The sequence below is a fragment of the Rhinatrema bivittatum genome, chromosome 1 (assembly GCF_901001135.1).
Source record: "Rhinatrema bivittatum chromosome 1, aRhiBiv1.1, whole genome shotgun sequence".
NCBI lineage: Eukaryota > Metazoa > Chordata > Amphibia > Gymnophiona > Rhinatrematidae > Rhinatrema > Rhinatrema bivittatum.
In genome coordinates, this window is record NC_042615.1 from 500,138,605 (window position 1) to 500,159,422 (window position 20,818).

A 20,818-nucleotide genomic window follows, 5' to 3' on the forward strand; every position below is an offset into this window, starting at 1 on the left:
CTCATGCGGATACAAAGTCCTTAAATTCCATATTTTGTGCTAAAAAAAACCCTTAAATTCCTGTGAAAAAAGCGTCCTGTACCAAATACATATTCGGTTGGTTTGCAGTGGTACGGGACGCTTTTTTCACAGGAATTTAAGTTTTTTTTAGCACATAATATGGAATTTAAGGACTTTGTATCCGCATGAGTTGCTGCATACAGGCAAACACCGCTATCATTATTCAACAGCCCCTGGAGCAGCTCAAACAGAGCGAAACTCGGCCTGAGTCGGGCTCTTTATTAATAAACTCCTTGGTGTTTACCGATCTTCTTCTTCGTTTGGTCGCTACCTGCATTCACTGTGCACATGCAGAACTGGTGGTGGCAGTGGAATACTTCACACGTTAGCACAGCGCCCCCTACTCTTCCTTTGGTGAACTCACCTCATGAAAAATCCCCCTTACTGCCATTTTGGGTTGGGGGGATGGGGAGTTCCTCACAACCTCTCTCCCTTTCTTTCCCACCAAGTACTGTCTCCATCTGAGTGAGATATTCAGTGCTAAACCCGGGATGTTTCAGAATCAAGAAATCACCAAAATGGAGGCGTCGGAGATGGCCAACTACACATTCACCCTGAGTTTTTCTTTATACATGTTACCATAAGAAGTTAACCCCCAGCCCTCCCCCCCCCCCCATCAAAAAGTTCAGTCCCCCTTCACAAAAAAAAGCTGTGCAGGGAATGGCTTGGGACCTTTGCAGGAAACAGTATACATTCGTGGCCTGAAATGAGAGTTAACGTTTTGGTTATTCTGGCTGTGGGCCATTATTGGCCTGGGTCCCTCCACTGGGCCTGACGGGACCTTTACTTCTCAATCCAAAGACCATCCTGCTGCCCCCTACTCCTGCCCCCTTCCTGCTGTTGGGGGGCTGTCGAGCATCCGTTCCAGAGGGTTCAGGGGGTCGATCCGTCTCCTCCTCGGCCTTTTGCTTTCTCACAGCTGTTTTTCCCAGGAGCTCCTTGAATACGGAGTTCATGTTTTTAGTCACATCCTGTCCATAGGAGAGAGAGAGAGAAAGGAAGAGACAGATAAGAGATATGAGAGAAGGGACACTCAGTCCTTCTGCACAGTCCCTGCTGTCACATGCCAGGATATTACAGGGACACCCCGTCCTTTTACATAATCCCTGCTGTCACAAGACGGGACATTGCAGGGACACTCAGCCCAGCTGCAGAGTCCTTGCTGTCTCGTGACCCAATGAGTTACAGTGACCGCCCTTCCGCACGGTCCATAATGGAGTTGGACAGAGGCATTACAGAAACATTAGCCACCTAACAGGGTCGTTTTAAAAGGAATGCGCATGCGCCCATAAACCCGCGTTATCAGCGCACGAGCAGAGAGACGCTGCAGTTTTAAACCGTGATCACAAGAAACACGCGTATCATTTAAAGTACCCCTTCCACACGTATTTCGACTAGGGTTTTAGTGGCTTTTTACGTGTGCATGCAGGCGGATTTTAGAATACGCCCGCACCAGGGACAAAGCAGTAGATGGTTTACCCAGCATGAACTGGGTAAACCATCAGTTTACCCAGTTCATGCTGAGGTCCTCAAGAAACCCTCCGGTTCTTCATCCTGCAAACCCTCCACTTGACCCCTCACCCTCACCCTGTGCTAAACGCCCTAAGGCTCGAGATCTGCAGGCTTGCTCCTCATCAGGACCAGACGTAGAGTTACGCGGATGACAAGCAGAGACGCGCCGGGGTCAGATTTTTTTTTTTTTTTAAATGCGGACTTGCGCCCTCAAGTCTTGGCCCTGCCCTGAAACTCCCGTGGCCCGCCCCTCTTCCACCCCCTTTCTTCTTGACGTGTGCACGGGTAGCGTACGCGCGCACTTCGCGCGCTTCTTAAAATGCACGTAAGCTCGCACGGGGCCCGCTTGTGGCCGTTTTCGCGCGAGCAAAATCAACCCGCTGAGTCCTTAATTAAATACCTTGTCGACGTCCCCTGCGGCACATTTCTCTGCCCCCTGATGCTCTGTGTTGACCCCGTGCTGAAGTTTAGGGGACCCGTGTCCCTTCGTAGGCGTCTCCGACGTGTATCGCTTCTCCTGGCTCCCGGCGTAAGCCGGAGATTGTCTGTAATTTTAAAAACATTATCATTCAAAGCGAGCAGGCTCTTGTTAATGAAAGAAACCAAGATACCCTGGCACCACTAATATTTTTACTGGAATATTAATTAACAAACAACTCCATAAATATCCTGTATTAATATTCTTAAATTGTATCTTATGATTTCTCACTATGAAACACGTGGTTCCTTTTTATTATTTCTACAAAAAAAAATTATTTATTTTTTTTTTTTTTTTAAAGTTTCAAAAAACCAAAGCAATTTTTTTTAAGGAGAAGGTGGAACGTTTCATGGATTGTTCATGATTAAAAATTGATACATTACATGGTGGTAATGATACCAGAAAATTTATGAAACGTTCCAACTTTTCCTTAAAAAATTGCTTTGGTTTTTTGAAACTTTAAAATATATATATATATATTTTTGTAGAAATAATAAAAAGGAACCATGTGTTTCATAGTGAGTAATCATAAGATACAATTTAAGCTTGTTAATGAAAGGGCATTCGGTAAGAGAGCAGACACGGCACTTGGAATGGGGAATGTGTCATGGACCCAGTTACCTGTCCGCTGTCAGCAGTCTCTGAGGTCCTGGGTGTGTCATGGGAAAGGGGAGCTTTCCAGCGTCTGGGAAAGGGGAAACCAGTTTACGGACTGGACTGTTCCCTGCACGCTTTTTATGCATAACAGCACCATCTGAGTTTACACGCAGCCTGAGAGAGAGAGAGAAAAAAATCAGCGACAAAGAGAAGACAGAGGCAAAGAAAGAGGGAGAAGAAAGTAGACTGTGAGAGACAGCTCTGAGAGACTCGCTTACATCACACAATCAAACCCAGACCACCACAAAGGTTCATAATGCAAAAATAAAAAGCACAACAGTGACCGGGGAAAAATAGTGAGCAACAATGGAGGGCTGGCCTCATGGTTAGAGCAGTGGGCTAACAACCATGGAAGCCAGCCTTCAAATCCCCCTTCTACCACTACTGTGACCTTGAGCAGGTCACTTTACCCTCCATTGTCTCAGGTACCAACTTACATTATGAGCTCTCTGGGGCAGGGACCTACCTATAACTCACGTGGAGCACAGGTTCGAAAAGAAGGGTAATTAAATCCAAATCCTGCACAGGGTCACATGGTATACAGCTTGAGGGAATCACTGATTACCCTCCTGCTGAGGTCATATTTCCTTCCGGGGGGGAGGGGGGGGAGAATATACTTTTCCTGCTATGGGGTGGAGGGGGAGTGGTGGTGGCAGGGGAGGGTTATGGTTCCTATTTCCATCACCAGCCACCATGGTGATTCTGTATTGCCAGCAGGGATGCCCCAGGATCTGATAAGGGCCGTACTGCAGGACCAGCCCCCTAAGCCGCCGAACTCACCTGCTGGCAAGTTCCGTCGCCTGCTCCTCCAAAGCGTTGGTGTCCCTGCTGAACCCCACCTCTGTCTCCGCCTTGGAGTTCTGCTGCTCCGTTCTGCAAGGAAGAGGAGGAAAACACCCTGTAATCACGCAACCTGCACCAGGGTTCCTTTATCCTCACTGCTGAACTTTTTTTTTTATTTTTCACATTCACATATTCTAAGAGCAGGAGGAGGGGTAAAGCTTGTGCGACAGACATCCAGGTTTTTCACTGGCGAAAGAGCCGGAGGTCAGAAGTGAAGCACCGGGTCACAAAGGGGGTCAACAGCCCATGTAAAGGAAAAGTATGTGTGGACTTTTAGAGGATGTTTTTCAAAAACCTTTTATGTGGGTGGTTTACCCACCTGGAAAGGGCTTCTGAAAATTGCCCCTCTCTCCCCAAGGTACGTTAAGGTACCCTCACTGTACTCAGTGTGTGCACTTTTATTTTACATGTGGCAAAAACAGGGGCGGGGTTAGGTCAGGGGAGAGGAAGCACGCACGGGGCTTTTCAATGTGTTACCCTTGAACCTGCTTCAAAGCAGCTGACTTAGGTGCCTTTCTGTGCATCACTGGCTCGATTTTTCAAAGAGAAACCCCCAAATGGGGTTTTCCTCTGAAAATTAGATTTCAATCCCTTGGGTCCAAAGTATCCGCAGGCTTAAAATCCCTGCAACCATTCAGAAAATTGTCCTGTTAAGGTGAGTACTTTGTAGCTAATATTCAAAAGGCAATTAGCTAATGTAAACTCTCTGTGTCTTAAAAGTGCCTGCTATTCTAGCACCTGTCCTTTGTGCGGGAAGCCATCTGGAAGTAAAATGATACATGGACATTTAAAAAAATGGAATGTGCACAGGCTGGTTTCCTCTTCTGATCTAAACACACTTTTTTTTTTTTTTTTTTTTTTTAATTTGGCCTGCTAGTTCCTGCTTTTTCAGTTTTCTTCTAGCTCAGTGGGAACCTAGTGCTGGAATTCTGGTGCCATGGGTCTTCATTTGCAACTACCCAGGGATTTTACCCCTCCCCTCTTTATTTTAATAGTCCCTCCCCTCACACTTTTCCCAGTCTGGTCATTGCAGTAGGGGCCCTGAGACCAGAAGCCATGCACTGGTGCTTCTTGCAGGAGCCCTGTATCATGAGCTCTACATCCTGCCACTGGGTGTCACTCTTATTGATCATCATAACTCCCTTCCTCCCCAGCACCCAGGCTGTGAGTGCAAGCTTAGCAGCAGCATCCCTCAGCCCTGGCTGGCCCTGGGTACCAGGAATTGAATTGGGGACCTTCTGCATGGCAGTGCATAGTACTGCCACTGAGCCACCAGACCCACCCATAATGCCTCTGTTTTTTCAATGTAAGTATTTCTGGTTTGTTTGTTTTGGTTTTTTTTTTACAATTTAAAGTTTATTAACTTCATATATAACTCATTAAGAAATATCCACAATTCATAAAAGTATAATTCAAGGTTACATCCCATCCAAGATTTAAGTATTTTTTTACTGGCAAAAAAAAGTCAATAATAAGGACACATCAAGTGACATTTACAGAACAGCCAAAAGTTAAATATAAATGATTTTCTCATAGTCTTAATTTTCCAATTTAAAATTTACATTACACCTCATCAACTCATTCCCCATCTAATTGTTGGGTAATTAATTTAAATTACAGATCAAATACAGAAAACAATGCCATTAACTAATACGGGATAACATAAATGGACAAATATTATTCTTTCATCTCTTTAAATTTCTCATCAGAAATTTTCATCATCTGCTCTGTTAAAGGTGCTCCAGTTTAAGAGAAGACTATAGATTGCTTCTACTGTTTCCAAATGCTCATGCCTTAATGCAGTCATTATGTCCATTAAACAGACAGACAATGTTCTTCTTATCCACATCTGGATTAAAGGGGCATTAATTCCCTTCCAACTTGCAACAATTTAACATCTAGCTGCAACCAGTAGCTAAGTGACTAGTCTGTGTTTTTAGCAAGGGATATTTTTGTTCTAACACAAATACCCCAAGGTCCCCAGTTAAGCTTTAATTGAACTGCTTTCAAAATAATTTCCTGGACACTCTTCCAAAAGGGTACTATTTTATCATAACTCTACTATTTTGGTAGCACGGTTTCCACTCCTCCGCATTCATGCCAGCTTTCATGCTTAAAGTTTTTATATAATTTTACTCAACCTATGTGGAAGTAAACACCTCCACATCGGGGTAATAAATCCTGCAGCTGCTCTCTATCTGTAGAAATGATATAAATGTTTTATGCAGCCTTTCACCAGTGGTTTCTCATTGGTCCTCAGGTAACTAACTGCCTAATTCTTGCTCCCAAGCCTGTATATGCCTGGGTTTATTTTTGAGGAGATTGGCCAACAAATCCCATAAAGCCAAACAAAGTAGGTGGAACCCAAAATCACTGGTATACCTCAGTGACAATAATAGTGAATGAGAGCTGTCCTTGCCCCTACTCTGTTAAACTGTGTTGCAGAGATCTCCTCCCTGGATCTATATGAGAACGGTATGGCGCCTGCCCATCGAAGTTATTTGCTGCCAATAATCTGTGCTCTAACCTCACCAATAAACCCCTGCACTAACTATACTAAGATCTGGTTCCTCCCGACGCAGTTAATCGAAATACGGTCCGTGTCGGGAGTCCGTGAACATGATTCATTAAGATGTTAGTTTCCATAAATGAATAAAACATTTTTTTGAACAGCTTTTTGAGTTCTTATGGACTTTCAAGTTTTGTCCCAATCACTATTATCGTCTCACAAATCCCAGGGGCAGGAAAGGAAAAGGCCAAACAAAGGGGAACCAGCGAGATTTAAGCCTCCCGACGGTCCCTCCCTTTTGTTGACACACTTTGTCGCTCCCCCCGGCCAATCCTGTGGCCTAGCTTCGGTGGCGCACTCTGATGACGTCACCACACCCGACACTGGACCGGCCGGGGAAAGCGACATCAGCAGAAGTGCCCCCAGCACAACAGAGGAGCACCCACTCGTGGTGCCAGCCGGATGCTGACGGCGCCATGACTTCCAGCCACCACAAAAGGGGGGGGGAACCAGGCTCCCCCTTCCTACACGCACGCAAGGTAAGCCTGGCCCAGGTGCGGCGGAGGCAGGGCCCGCACGGATGCAGTGGACGCCCGGTTATTCCCAGCGCCCACACATACATGCTGGTTCACCTTCCATTAACCGAGCAGCCCGGACACCCGTGGTTCTATCCCGCCCCTGCCCATCTGGGCCAGACACCCGATGTTACACACACACACACACACACACACAAGAAAAACATGAGACATAACCGGGATGCAAATAGTTTATTAGAGTACTCTAACAGGGGAGTCTAATTTAGGTGCCGAGTCCTGCAACCACTGCCTAATCTCAACCGCAGGGCAGGTGTCAATATCTCCGATTCATTCTACCCAAGCGGAAACCGGAGGGAGAGTAGTCTCGCTTACCGCGAACCCCCCGACCAGCGGAGCACTGTCACTGGAGGGGTCCAAGCAGGCCGCCATGCAGCAGGCCCCACCAGAGCCCCTTGCAAACGTGCCTGGCCATTGATTTATCAAGGCCCCATCCTGAGCCTGACCTTCGTCATCCGTGGCCAGGTGCCGAGTTGGGGCCCCAAAATCACTCTTCTTACCGACACCTCCCTGCTTTGTTTTACAGCCTCTAGCATTACAATAGTCTTTCCAGAACTCGGTCGCTGCTGCCACAAGGATCCCATCTTGCACTAGCTTCCTGCACATGGAGCATCCGCAGTAAGGAAGCAAATCACCATCTCCTGCACACTGCAGGAACATATCTCGCTTGCGCCACAATGCTCGTGAGCAAGTAGCCCAGCAAGGACTCTCTCAGGAACTCTGACACCAGGAAACCCCTGGAGGCCTGCCCGTCTATTGACTGGGCTGCCACTGCACCATCACACTATGATACCGCACCTCGCCCTGATGTGCATATCGAAGACCATGAGAATCAGCACAAGAAGTGCGATGTTGCTGGTCAGGCCGCCTGCCATCCAGTGGTTTAGTCAAAATGCTGCAGAGCAAACTTCCCCGAAGCCAACACCACAACCAATGTCTCCCGTCTGAGCGTAGATGAAGGCCACTGCTACTGACCATTCTGGAAAGTCACGCCGATCACCGCCAAAGTCCCTGAGGAGTCTGGACCATGAAGCTTGATCTTCTCCAATTGGTCTGCCCTTCCCGGAGCGGCGGTGGTTGCAACCCAACCCACCATAGACTGTATTAAGCAGCACAGAGAATCCTGCCTTTAAGAACAACTCACACAGCAAAGGCCAGGCTGTTGTAAAGGACCCTAACGTGCCCCAGCGTGGCCCTCCCTCCGCGAATGGTGACAGACACTCACCTGGGAATTCAGGCTCTGCTTGCGCGGAACTCAGTTCAATCCCCAGGAAATCAAGGACCACCACCATGCCATAAGACTTGTCCTCAACTAAAGGGGAACCCAAGCCTGTGAGCCAGCTCGTGAAACATACTATACAACTCAGCACATTCGGGTGCGCCCCCTTCTCTCATAAACAAGAAACAGACTAAATAGCGAACCAGTGAAGCAAGTCCCGCCTCTTCGGTTGCCCAACATAGGAATGCTACAAAGGAGGCCGAGCATCCCATTGGCGGACACACATCGCAATAGACTACATCCTTGAAATGGAAAACGGGTGGTGTAAAACTCCTAGGATGTGCCGGCAACAACTGAGACGTAGACTCTATATCCGCCCTTGCCATGAGGGTGCCCTTATCCAACAGGATCCTAACATATTCTATGCAGTATCAACAGACACATACTGTACTGAGAAGTACTCCGATGTAACATGGCCATCAACGGAAGCCCCCAGAGAGTGAGATAGGCTATGTATCGGCCCATATTTCCTAGGCTCCATTTCTTTTAGGTTTATACTGCACCGAAGGGGCATTGCCACTCCGACGGACTACAGCTGACCTGTGCCGGGGGAACACTTAGGGAAGAATAACCCAAATTATGACTACATAATGTAAAGGTTCCCCATTAGGAGTCACAACTCAGGGAAGGATCTAGGTGTCATCATTGAAAATATGTTGAAATCTTCTGCTCAGTGTGCAGCAATAGCCGAGAAAACAAACAGAATGCTAGGGATTAAGAAAGAAATGAAGACTAAAACAGAATATCATAACGTCTCTGTATCACTCCATGGTGTGACCTCATCTTGAACATAGTGTGACATTCTGGTCACCACATCTCAAAAAAAAAAAAAAAAGACATAGCAGAATCAGAAAAGGTTCAGAGATGGGCAACCAAAATGATAAAGGGGCTGGAATGATTCCCCTGTGAGGAAAGGTAAAGGACTCTTCAGCTTGGAGAAGAGAGAGCTAAGGGGAAATCTGACAGGTTTGTTGAAAAATACATGGCTCAGGTATCTTCTCTAAAAGCCAGCTCTCAAGCCAGTTTTGGTTCAAGCTCAGAGGTGTGGTTTGCAGTCCAAGATGCGTCTGCCAACTTCAAGAATATTCAGCCTCTAAGAGGGAAAGCGCTGCACCCCTGGCCCATGGGCCCTATTTCTGCTCTCTGTATCTAATCGCACTGCTTGCTGACAGGGGGGCTGGCACCGTTCTGCACGGACTTGGGTTTTATTTGCTCACTCTGCCTCTAATTTTGTACAGCGACCCGTACACTTATGGCAGGCCATGAACCTTAGGCAAGCCCTCCGCGGCTGCTACTGTCATGGGATGCGAGAGACCAGCAGCTCCCCGGCCCCAAACCCCATCCTACAGAGCCCTTGCTACAGGCGGGTGGACAGGCGGAGACCGGCCCAAGGCTCCTGGCATGCAGTGGGATTGAGGAAGAAGTGAGGGAGATCCCGCTCCCCTGTGGCCCAGAGACTCACCAACCGCCGGCTCCGGTCCACTGCCCCTCTACCTCCAGCTTCCCCTTCACGACGCCTCAGGGGCCGCTGCAGGTCCCAGCCTCCCGCTCTCCTCGGTTACCGTGTGCACCGAATCAAAAGCTCGATGTCCAGGGCCGCCACCACCACACCGGTAGCCTGAATCGCCCTGAAAAGCACGACTCTGGTGGAACCTGAAAACGCAGCCTTTGAGTCTCTTCAACCTACTAGAAGTCGAATTGCACCGTGTCGGGGGCAGGGAAGGAAAAGGCTGAACAAAGGGGAGCCGGTGGGTTTTAAGTCTTCCGCCAGTCCCTCCCCCTTGTCGATGTCACCGCGTCGCTCCCCCCCCCCAACCAAACCTGTGGCCAGGCGTCAGTGGCGCACTCTGATAACGTCATCGCGCCGAACGCCGGACCAGCCGAGGAGAGCAACGCCAGCAGCAATGCCCCCCAGCACAACGGAGGAGCACCCGCTTGTGGCGATGGCCAGACGCTGCCGGTGCCATGGCTGCCAGCTACCGCAAAAGGGGGAGGGGAGCCGGGCTCCCCCTCCCTCCGCGCACGCGAGGTAAGCCTGGCCCCGGGTGCAGCGGAGGCGGCGCCCGCAAGGATGCAGCAGGCGCCCGGTTATTCCCGGCGCCTGCACATCCGTGCTGGGGCGCCTTCCATAAGTTTGGTTTCTTTGTATTGATTATAAATAGCCTCACGCTGGCTACAGCTTTTCATCAATGTAATTTAATCTATTTTTGTTTATGATAGTGTGTGACATAAATATATTGATAACAATTGGATTAGTGTATACCAGATTCATTCCCTGAGTTCTAAAAAAATTGATTAGGTCTTTATTTGAAATAAACTGGGCCTCGTTATATAGCTACGTACTCCACCCACACACATGTTTCCATCTATTAAATACTCCCCAGTTGCAATCCTGAAGCAAATGCCTTATTGAACCTGATCGATGTGTGGAGGGATCTATTCCTTGATAACTCCAAAAGTTGTTTTAATGTAATCTGAAACTGTGGATTGCCTCGATTATCTCGTCTCCTTTAGTAACTCATATTAGATATCTTAAAGGCATCTCTCCTAAGTAGTGCTGTTCTAATTTAATCTAGGAGCTCTCAATATACAATATTTTCCACTCTGTTACTGCCCTAAACTGTACAGTGTACCAGTATCTTTGAAAGCCGAGTACCCCCAATCCTCCCTGATTTTTGGGTTTATACAATCAGGGCCGGATTTAAGATTATGGCGCCCTTAGGCAGAAGAGTAGGGGTGAAGGTTTTTTGCCCCCCCCCCCCCCAAAAAAAAAACAAAAGAGCAGCAAGGGGGAACCCCAGATTTTGGACGCCTTCAGAATTTGGCGCCCTGAGATACGTGCCTAAGTTGCCTCTGCCTAAATCCGGCCCTGCATAGTGTAGCTCTCGCCACTCGTGGTGACTTGAAACGCATCTTTTTAACCCGGCCAAAAGTAAGTCCACTGTGGAATCGTACACAGACTGGAGGGGAGCAATTTTCAGCCAGGCCAATTTACTTGAGTAAATACCTATTTGCTTAGGTAAACAGCTTTGAAATTGCTCCTCCAAGTGATTTGCTGGAGGTCACATGCAGAGAGGCAGTGGCAGAGCCAGGAATTAAAACTGAGGGACAGAGAGATAAAGTGATGCCCCCAAAGTCACACACAGCAAGTTAACAGCAAAGTGGAATTTTTTTTTTTTATTTGTCTGAATTGAAGTCCATGGGAGTCCTTCCTACTCTTTTTTTATTTTTGCCTTGGCATTTTCCTACTGGTTTGGGATTCCAGCTCAGCTGGAACTGACCTCTATTGGGCTTCAACACTATTTGCCTTAATGAGCAACTACCCAGGGATTTCCCCCAGTTTTAGACCTCACACCCCACTAGCCCAGCCATTGCAGTGACAGCTCTTGGTCAGGGACCACAGGCCAAAGCTCCCTCTGGAATCCAGTACGTCACACGCTGCTAGTAGTGCAATGGTTGAGACTCTATCCCTGCCTCACAAAAAATGCTGTCCCAGCCAGCAGAAGCCAGGGCTGAGAATCGAACCTGGAGCCTTCCTACAATTCACTCTCTGCTCTCACCACCTGCCCACAGCTTTCCCACAATCCCATTGATACTGCTTCTCAGTACATGCCAGAGAATATTCACAGTCGGCCAGATTTTAAAACCTCGGCGCGCGTAAATCTCGGGCATTATGCGTGCCGGTCCAATTTTCAAACGGGCCCAGCCACTCGCGTAAACCCCGGGTCGCAAATAAGTACCAGGGCCTCAAAAGGGGGCGGTCCGGGGGGGGGCGGAGCGGGGCAGCCCGGGACAGCGCCTTTGTTCACTGACACGGAGCGGAAGTAAGTTGGCGGATAAAGGTAAAAAACCCAAAAAATTTAAAATTGGGGGTTGGGGAAGGGAGGGAAGGGGGGTATGGAAGTTCCCTCCCCGTCCGCTCCTTAATTGGAGCGGACGGGGAGGGAACTGGGGAAAGCAGTGATGCATCGCTGCGCGAAAGTAGCTGAAATGTACCCCCTTGCGCGTGTGCTACCCTTGATTTTATAACATGCATGCACCGGCACGCGAATGTTTATAAAATCGTGCATATTTTTAAAAATCTACCCCAGTGTGTTTCTAGTCAAAACCATCCGAGGACAAGGAGGGTTACTGCACAGTTCATGCCCACCACATGCTCATCAGACAGGCCTGGGGCTGAATTTAACAATCCATTTACGGAAGAACATCTGTGAGCTGAACCATCCTTTGTGGTCATAAAACAGATTTTAAAATACATAAACTGATAAAAGAAATGGGGTATATTCAGCTCCCCGGAAGACAATATATGTCCTTAAAGAACAGTGGGGAACAGAGTGAGAAAAATCCCAGCGCAACAGTACAGGGGACAGACAGACGCAAAAGTGCAATGTTCACCTGTCAGGAAGTATGACATATTTGTGGGGAATGAGCCCTTTCACCCCTCCATGCTCTCCTCTCCACCAGTTAGCAGAGGCTCTCTCTTGCAGAAACAGTGTCTCCCCCTTCTTAAAAGACAACTCCTGGGGTGTGCGCCCTGTATAATCAAACCTGGCCACGGCCTCCACAGCGTCAGGCTCTGGAAGGGAATAGGGATGAGAGAGTCAGTCAGCTGCCACATACCATAAACATAAAACTAATTAGCATCTACTGTGATGGTATTTTTTTTAAATATAGCACATGACTGAGCACTGGAAACAGGATCGAAAATTCTAACTTGTCTCCAACAGCCTCCGTAAAGTCACAGGGGCATTCAAAGCAAACCAAAAGAAGGGTTTGCCTTAGCTGCTAAAAAAAAAAAAATAATAATAATAAAAGCCTATATCTATTTCAGTAGGTGGCACTGAGCACTACTGATGGTGAGATAGCAATGTCTTTCCTTTCCTCCTTTCTATCAGCATTCCAAAATATAAATAAATCCTCTTACCCTCCTCACTGACTTGTGTCTCCAGTTCCCCCTCTTCAATGGTGGGTTCCAGTTGTATTATGTCACTAGATTTAGGAAAGGACAAGACAAAAATAACTAGCCAGGCTCAGAAGAATGTGGCAGGAGAATTCCTCACTCTCTTTTTTTGGGACAGGGTGTTGCAGCTTTGTTTTACGCACTGCATCTATATGAGGCTGTAGGTTCCCACTTTCCTTTGAGAATAAAGCAGTTGCTTACCTGTAACAGGTGTTCTCTGTGGATAGCAGAACAAACAGCTATACAAGTTGGGTGATGTCATCTGATGGCAATGATTTAGCCTTTATTCTCTCCAAGCCCAGAAACATTTTTAGTCTTTTCTGGGCATGTGCGGGAATTCCCGTACTAACGTTTCTGTGCACCCTTCCTCAGGCCATCCTCTTAGGGCTGTTTTAAGCCTCTATGAGGCCCTGGGCAAACTTTACTAGGATGGGCCCCTCCTCACTCCTCACCATATAAAATTTCTGCGCAATTTACGAACCATGGAATCGGCTGATCCTTAAGATCTAAAGAAAATAATATGGTATGTTAGTTAGCTATCTTATTTTACCTTATTTATTTATTTATTTATTTATTTAAAAGTATTTCTATACCGTCTTTTACAAACAATGTTTAGTCAAAACGGTTTACATGTATTCAAATAATAGAAATAAATAATAAAATAATAAAAAGACAGAAGATTAATTAAGAGTAAATTAACTTATAAAGAATATAAAATTACAAAAATTTTCATTAATATAAAATAATAAAATTGTTTAAAATAAAATAGGTAACAAACAAATCAGTAATTAGGTAAAAAGAATCGGGTGCCAAACTAAATTTGTGAGTATTCTGGGAATGTAATGTGATTATTTGGTAGATGGTATATGAAATGCAGTTTGAAATAAGTGAGTTTTTAAAAGATTTTTTGAAGTGTTTGGAGTTGGATATGGATCTGATGGAGTCTGGTAATGCATTCCACAGAATGGGACCTATGACTGAAAAAGCTCTTTTTCTAGTAATATTGAGGCGGGCTTGTCGAGGTGAGGGAATGTCTAGAAGATTTTTTTCCAGTGACCTTAAATGTCTGGTTGGTTTGTAAATTCGAAGAATGGAGCATACAGTGACCGAATTGGGAGTATAAATGAGAGAGTGTATAATGGATAAAATTTTGAATTGTATTCTGTATTTGACTGGTAACCAATGTAAGGATTGAAGTATTGGAGTAATGTGATTTTTTATTGAAGAATTTGTTAGGATACGTGCTGCTGCATTTTGAATTAGTTGGAGTGAGTGAAGTGTGTTTTCTGGAAGACCTATATATAGAGAATTACAATAATCCAGTCCGGAAAAGATGAGTGATTGAAGAAAAGTCCGAAAGTCGTGGAAGAAAAGTAAAGGACGTAACCGTTTTAAGAGCTAAAGTTTATAGAAAGAGTTCCTAGTTATCATGGATATGTGCTGTTTTAATGAGAGGTCTGTGTTGATGGTTATGCCTAAGTTTTTTGCAGATTTTGATATGGGAATGGTTATTCCATTGAATATAAGTTGAGGAGGGGGGCCTATAGATGAATCAGCGATTGATGAGAGATGAACTATTTCTGGTTTTTTTTTTATTTAATTTCAAACGATTATGAGAAAGCCAAGTGTCAATAGTTGTGAGATATAGTGATACTAAAGATAGTGTATGGGTCCAAGAGGTGTTATATGGTACCATGAACTGTATATCGTCAGCATAGATTTTGAATTTTATGTTTAATGAGGCTAATATGCGGCAGAGAGGTAACAAATAGATATTGAAAAGAATAGGAGATAAAGAAGAACCCTGTGGAACACCTGATGCAATGGGAGTATGGATCGGAGGAGTAGTTATTTATATTGACTTGTTGAATACGGTCAGATAGAAATGAGATGAACCATTGTAATACAGTACCTGTAATACCTATAGATTTAAGAATGGAAATAAGAATTTGGTGGTCAATGGTATCGAAAGCTGCTGATATATCCAAGAAAACAATGATGTGATCCGTGTAAGAGTCAAAAGCCCGGAATATAGAGTCTAAGGAAGTCAGAAGAAGGGTTTCAGTGGAGTGACCTTTGTGAAATCTATGTTGATTTGTGTGTAATATGTCATTTTCTGATAGATAGTCTGATAGTTGGGATAATACTGCTGATTCAATTAACTTAGCTAAGGATGTTAATGTGGCAATAGGTCTGAAATTACTAAGGTCGAAATCTTCCTTAGACTTGTTTTTTATGATGGGAAGTATGGAGGTTTTTTTGAGAGAAGATGGAAAGGAGCCAGTTTCTAAAGATTGGTTCACTAATTGCGCTAAGAAATTGCTAGCATGTGGGCCTAATGCTTTAGAGAAAGCACCAGAACAAGGGTTATTAGGGGAGTTGGAGGGGTTTTGTTTTCCAATGATGGTTTGTATAGTATTTTCTGTGACCAAGGTAAATTCTGACCATGTGTAGGTGGGTTCAAAATCATTATATGACGGTAGTGGGAGTTTGGAAAGTTGATTTGAGATATCTGTAACTTTTGATTTAAAATAGTTAGCGATTTTATTACATAAGGCAGTATCAAACTTAGTGGGACATTCTTTCTGAGTGGTTGTTAAGGTTTTTACTATGTTGAATAATATATTGGGATTTCCATTTGCTTTGGATATTTGGTTTGCATAGTAGGATTTTTTTGCTAAGTTTATATTTTTATTATACTGACGTAGTATGGAATAGTAAGCATTTTTTGTTTCAGGGTTTTTTTTTCTTTCTCCATTTACGCTCGAGTTTTCTAAGTGAAGTTTTTAATGAATGTAATGCTTTAGTGTACCAGGGGGCGTTCGGTTTGGTTTTACTTGAATGTATATTTATTGTTTTTAATGGAGCAATTGAGTCTAATGAGGAGGAAATAGCTGAATTCCATTTATCAATAGTTTCTTGAGTACTTTGTTATTTTTTTTTCACCATTTTATTCTCTCTTTCATTTTTTTTGGGATCGAGTTGGGCCTCTCGGGGTAAGTAACCATTTGCACTATGTATAAAGCATCTCTGCATCTTCTAGTCTGCCTTCAACTTCTCGGGGTGGAGAGAGATTATGTGGCTGTTTGTTTTGCTGTCCATGGAAAACATCTGTTATAGGTAAGCAACTTTGCTTTTGCCGTGGACAAGCATAACAAAGCAGCTAGCCACATAAGATGGGACTCCCAAACTAAGAGCTGTTTTATTGTGTTGGGTTTTTTTCTGCAACCTGATGTTATTGAATGGAAGTTGGATTATTCATTTTAAAATGTTAGAGGTCAATTTTGAAAGTGTTGCTTGCACAAAAATGTTCTCAAATGCATGTATGTGGGCTGTGCGGGAGCAACACAGATTTTAAAAAGCCGCGAAGTACGTGCATATATACCCATGCATATGTAAAAAATAAAAGTATGGAAAATGGGGCGGGGAATGGGCGGAGCATAGGCATTCCGGAGCGGAGCCAACAGTTACATGCATAACTCTGTATTTTAAAACCAGAGACTGTGGCGCATGTTGGCTTGTTATCCAAGTAACTTTACTGCTGCTCAGATGAGGAGAAAATCTGTAGATCTCGAGTTTTAGGGCTTACAGGACAGGGAGATGAATCTGGGTCAACTGGGGGGCATGCAGATGAAGAACCAGAGGAGTCTTGAAGACCTTGATATTAACTGGGCAAAACTGGTGGACTAACTGGAAAAACTGGTTGTCCCTCACAGAAGCATGTTTTAAAATCCACCTACATATGCGAGTAAAATCCAGCAAAATCCTAAGAAAGATGTGCAAAGTACGTTTTCTTGAGCAATCTCTTAAGATTAGGCACATACTTATGTGCGGGAGGTGTATTTTAAAATGTGTGCACACAATTTAAAACTGAAGTGTATTTCCTCTCGCACGCTGATATGCACATGTATGAGTACATGTGCGCTCCTTTTAAAATTAGCCTGCAACTGTGCACACATTGTCCAAATTTACTGTCTACTTGAGACTCCAGTTCCAAATAATAGCACTGGGCAAAGGTGTGTATCGATGACCATATTGCTGCTTTGCAAATGTTCGGCATCGAAGTGGAGTTTAGATGAGTTAATGTTGTGGCAACAGCAATTAGCTCATGGCTTTTATCAAGTGAGGAATTTGATAGTTTTTTGTTTTATATCAATGTTTTATACATTGGAAAAGTCATCTAGACAATGTTTGTTTTGTTACTGCATTTCCTTTTGACTTTCGTTGAATGATATGAATAGTTGTGTCGACTTCCTAAGTGATTTAGTTCTCTCTAGTTATAACAAGCGTGCCCTTCTACAGTCCATTGTATGGAATGTCTGTTTCTCTGATGTTGGATGTGGCTTTGGAAAAAAAATCATTTGTTTTAGATGGAATTGGGATACTATCTTCAGTAGAAATTTGGGATGAGTAGGTAGACAGCATTGGTATTCTTCTGCAAGGCTCTTCTGCCATCGGGAGCCCTTTTCACTAATTACCATCGGGCTGCCAGGAGAAGGAATTCTCCTTCATGACTTCATCTCCCGGGGACTTAAAGTGAGGCACGCAGTGGTGTGCCGAAGCCACGCACCAATGGGGCGTGCCCCTTATTGCGTTTTTGCAGTCTGACATTCAACATAAGTTTTATTGATTTATTCCAATAATGGGCAAGAAGAGGAAAGGATCTGTTAGGGCCTTCTCAACCTCCCCTCACATCTCAGCCCACATTGGAAGCATTTCAATTACAAGTCAAGTTAATTTCGGGCAATGAACTTGGACCGGATGGTTCTGTTCTCTCACAGGTTTTGACCTCCCTTAATCCCGATGGACCTAACCCACCAAGGATTAGGAGCCCTACCCAGATAGGGTTGCTGGACATTGGTTCAGTTCAAGATGATTCTGTTTCAATTGTCCAGAGAAGGGCATCCCTTCAAGGTTTACCAGGCTCCTCTACTCCTTTTAGCCATCCTGATATGCCAGCCCCTATAACGCTGGATTTCTTGTGGGTTGCTATTACCAAGTTGGAAGCTCCTATATCGTCTAGAACAAACTCTATTCTGAATTCTGATGGAAATATGTTTATTACTATTAATGATCATTCTCAGAAGTTATAGGATCACGCAGATAAATTGGAAAGTTTAGGGAACAAGTTTCAGCAATTTTGGAGCAGTGTAATAATATGATGATTTAACCTTACTTAGAAGATTGGAAAATTTAGGAAATTTTGCTAGAAGATGTAATCTGCGATTTTTGAATTTTCCTAGATGTTCTATTATATCTCCTATGGAAATGCTAGGGAGATTCTTTCAGGAACTCCTTGGCCTTTCCAAGGAAACTTTTCCCACTATTGTCCAAAGCTTATTATTTATCTTCTTCTTCTAAGTTAATGGAGGGAATCCAGAAGAATGAATCCTTCGACCTAACTGGATTCCTGGAAAATTCAGATTTTGTTATTGCAGATAGAGCTACTCTATTAGTGGAATTTTTAAAAGAATCTGACAAACAACTTATAATGAAACTTTTTTTCAATTTAAAAGAATGCATGTTTTTTGGTCATAAGGTTTCAATGTTTTGCAATGTTACTCGAGACACTCAATTGCGTCGTAAAGCATTTCTTGCTAGAAAACAGAACATTTTGGCTTTAGTGGGGGTTTTTCAATTGAAATTTCCCTGTAAATGTATTCTTAAATATCATGGTAATCGGTACATATTCCATGATGTAGTTCGGCTGGACAATTTCCTGAGTAACAAGGTTTCCAATATTAGAAGTGGTAATAGCCATGTAGCAACTTAGGTCTTTAAATGGAAATGGCTTATTGTGAGTCTAATTATTTCTGCTGTTTTGTCTCTCCCAATTTGTGGTTTGATTTGGATTCTTTGTTTTACTATACCTAAGTAAGAATTTGTTTTCTATTATATATTTGTGACTAAAGGATGATTCTTGGATGATTTGATTTAAAACTAATGAAGAAATAATCATAAAAAGAAATTTGGGATGAGTAATACGATCAGTTTTTTAAAAAAAAATATTTGGGTATATGGAGGGTTGGTCACTAGAGCTTGTAGCTCACTTATTCTCCAGGCTGAAGTCATGGCAATTAGAAGAGGTTTTCCATTATATAAATTTAAAATCTGCTTTTGCCATAGACTCATATGGCAGCTTCATTAACTGCTGGAGCACTGTACTGAGATCCTATTGCAGTGGTAGTATTTTAATTGGAGGTTTTCAATTGTAAAGACCCTTAACAAATTTTGAAATTATTGGATGATGGGAAATTGGTTGGCCTCCTTCATGCTGATGATAAGCTGCAATGGTACTCAGATGTACTCAATGAATTAGACTTTTTAAGCTGGTTTTAACATGATGCATTAAATAATCAAACAGGGACAGCACAGAAAGGGTCTATCCTGTGTGTTTGAAACCAGTGACTAAACATTATCCATTTACAGGTATATGATTTCCTTATGCTTAGATTCCTTGCTGCCAATTCTTTTGGCAGCTGAAGTCACTGAATTAATTCGCTTTCAACATTCATGCTGTTAGTGCTAGTGATTGGAGGTTGGGATGAAGAATTGTCTCTCTGTGCTGTCTCAGGAGAATTGGTATTAATGATAACCTGATAGGTGGAGCTACTACAAGTCTGTATAGCCATGGGAACCAATTTTGAATGGGCCAAAATGGAACTATCAGAATCATTCTTTCCTAGTCCTTCCTTGATTTGAGAATTGTTCTTAAGGGTATCGAAGAGAAAGCATATAGTAGGCCTTCGCTCTATGTTATGGTAAATGCATCCATCACCAGTGCTTGGTTGGTTGGTCTCTTGGAACAATTCTGCTGTAGTTTTATGATTGAATGACAATGCAAAGAGGTCTATGGTCTGTGTTCTACAAATGACAGCATGCAATGTGTCATTGTTAAGTGACCACCTGTGTCCTTGTTGAGTGACCACTTGTTTGGTTGGAGTTGACAGCTCGATCTATTTACTAGAATATTATCTTTCCCTGGGAGATAAACCATTGAGAACCAAATTCTCCTTTTTGCTGCTAATCTCCAAATGCTTTGCTCTTTTTTACAAAGTAGGTAAGAGCCTTTTCCCCTTTGCTTGTTTATATAAAATATTGCAATCTGATTGTACATTTGAATTTGAACAGTTTTGTCCTTCGAACAATTGAGTGTTGTAGATCGCTTTCATTTCTAAAATATTGATGTGAATTGTTGACTCTTGCTTTGTTCAAAGACCTTGTATGCAGACTGAATCGATACACGTTCCCCAGCCATGCTTTGATGCATATGTTGTCATTATTTTCTGTATATGAATGGGATATATGTGTAAGATGTGTGGACCCTTGATGCTGTGATAGGGTTGGCTTGACCTAAGGGGAGAGCCATGTTGGCCCTCTCCTACAGTGGGCAGATCTAGGCAGGAAAGATACTGAACTAGGGCTTCATCCATGTGATCTAAGATTGGACAAAGATCTCCTGTTTTCTTTGGGATTAGGAAGTATCTGGAGTAAAATCTCTTCCCTTGTTGACTTTGTGGGACTGGTTGAACTCTTTTGGATTACAAGAGAGAATATTCTTCTTGGGTTAGTACTTTTAGCTATAGTTTTGAAAGTTGTTGATGGCAGGGGGAGGGAGGTTGAGGTAGTAAAGTCTTGAAATTGAGGAAATATCCTTGTTGGATGATTTTCAAAATCCATGTGTCTGTGGTAATAACATTAACATTCTATTGAAGAATCTTAGCCTCTCCCCATTTATAAATCTGAACATGGGTTTTGTATGAATTCTTTTTGTGGGTCAAAAACCAGTAGCTAGCCTTTGTGAAGGCTGCTGCATTTGTCTCTGTTGTTGTTGACCATGACCTCCTCTGTCTTGAATGTGGATGTTATAGTTGCTACTGAGGCTGCTAAAGCTGTGGCTATATTATTAGTTGTTGCCTACAATATG

The 20,818-nt window shown here is 43.8% G+C and overlaps 1 protein-coding gene across 1 annotated transcript in view; it reads right to left on the reverse strand.

The window, feature by feature from the left end:
* Positions 1 to 292: 292 nt before the first annotated feature.
* The window catches only part of ARHGAP4 (Rho GTPase activating protein 4), a 141,016-nt gene continuing 120,490 nt past the window's right edge, over positions 293 to 20,818 (reverse strand). Inside the window, exons 19-24 of the mRNA XM_029609599.1 lie at positions 12,856 to 12,920; positions 12,327 to 12,507; positions 3,488 to 3,580; positions 2,672 to 2,821; positions 1,973 to 2,117; positions 293 to 1,031 (exon numbers count right to left, since the gene is read on the reverse strand). Coding sequence (XP_029465459.1) covers positions 786 to 1,031; positions 1,973 to 2,117; positions 2,672 to 2,821; positions 3,488 to 3,580; positions 12,327 to 12,507; positions 12,856 to 12,920 — 880 coding nt within the window. The 3' untranslated portion in view covers positions 293 to 785. The remainder of the gene's footprint in view (positions 1,032 to 1,972; positions 2,118 to 2,671; positions 2,822 to 3,487; positions 3,581 to 12,326; positions 12,508 to 12,855; positions 12,921 to 20,818) is intronic.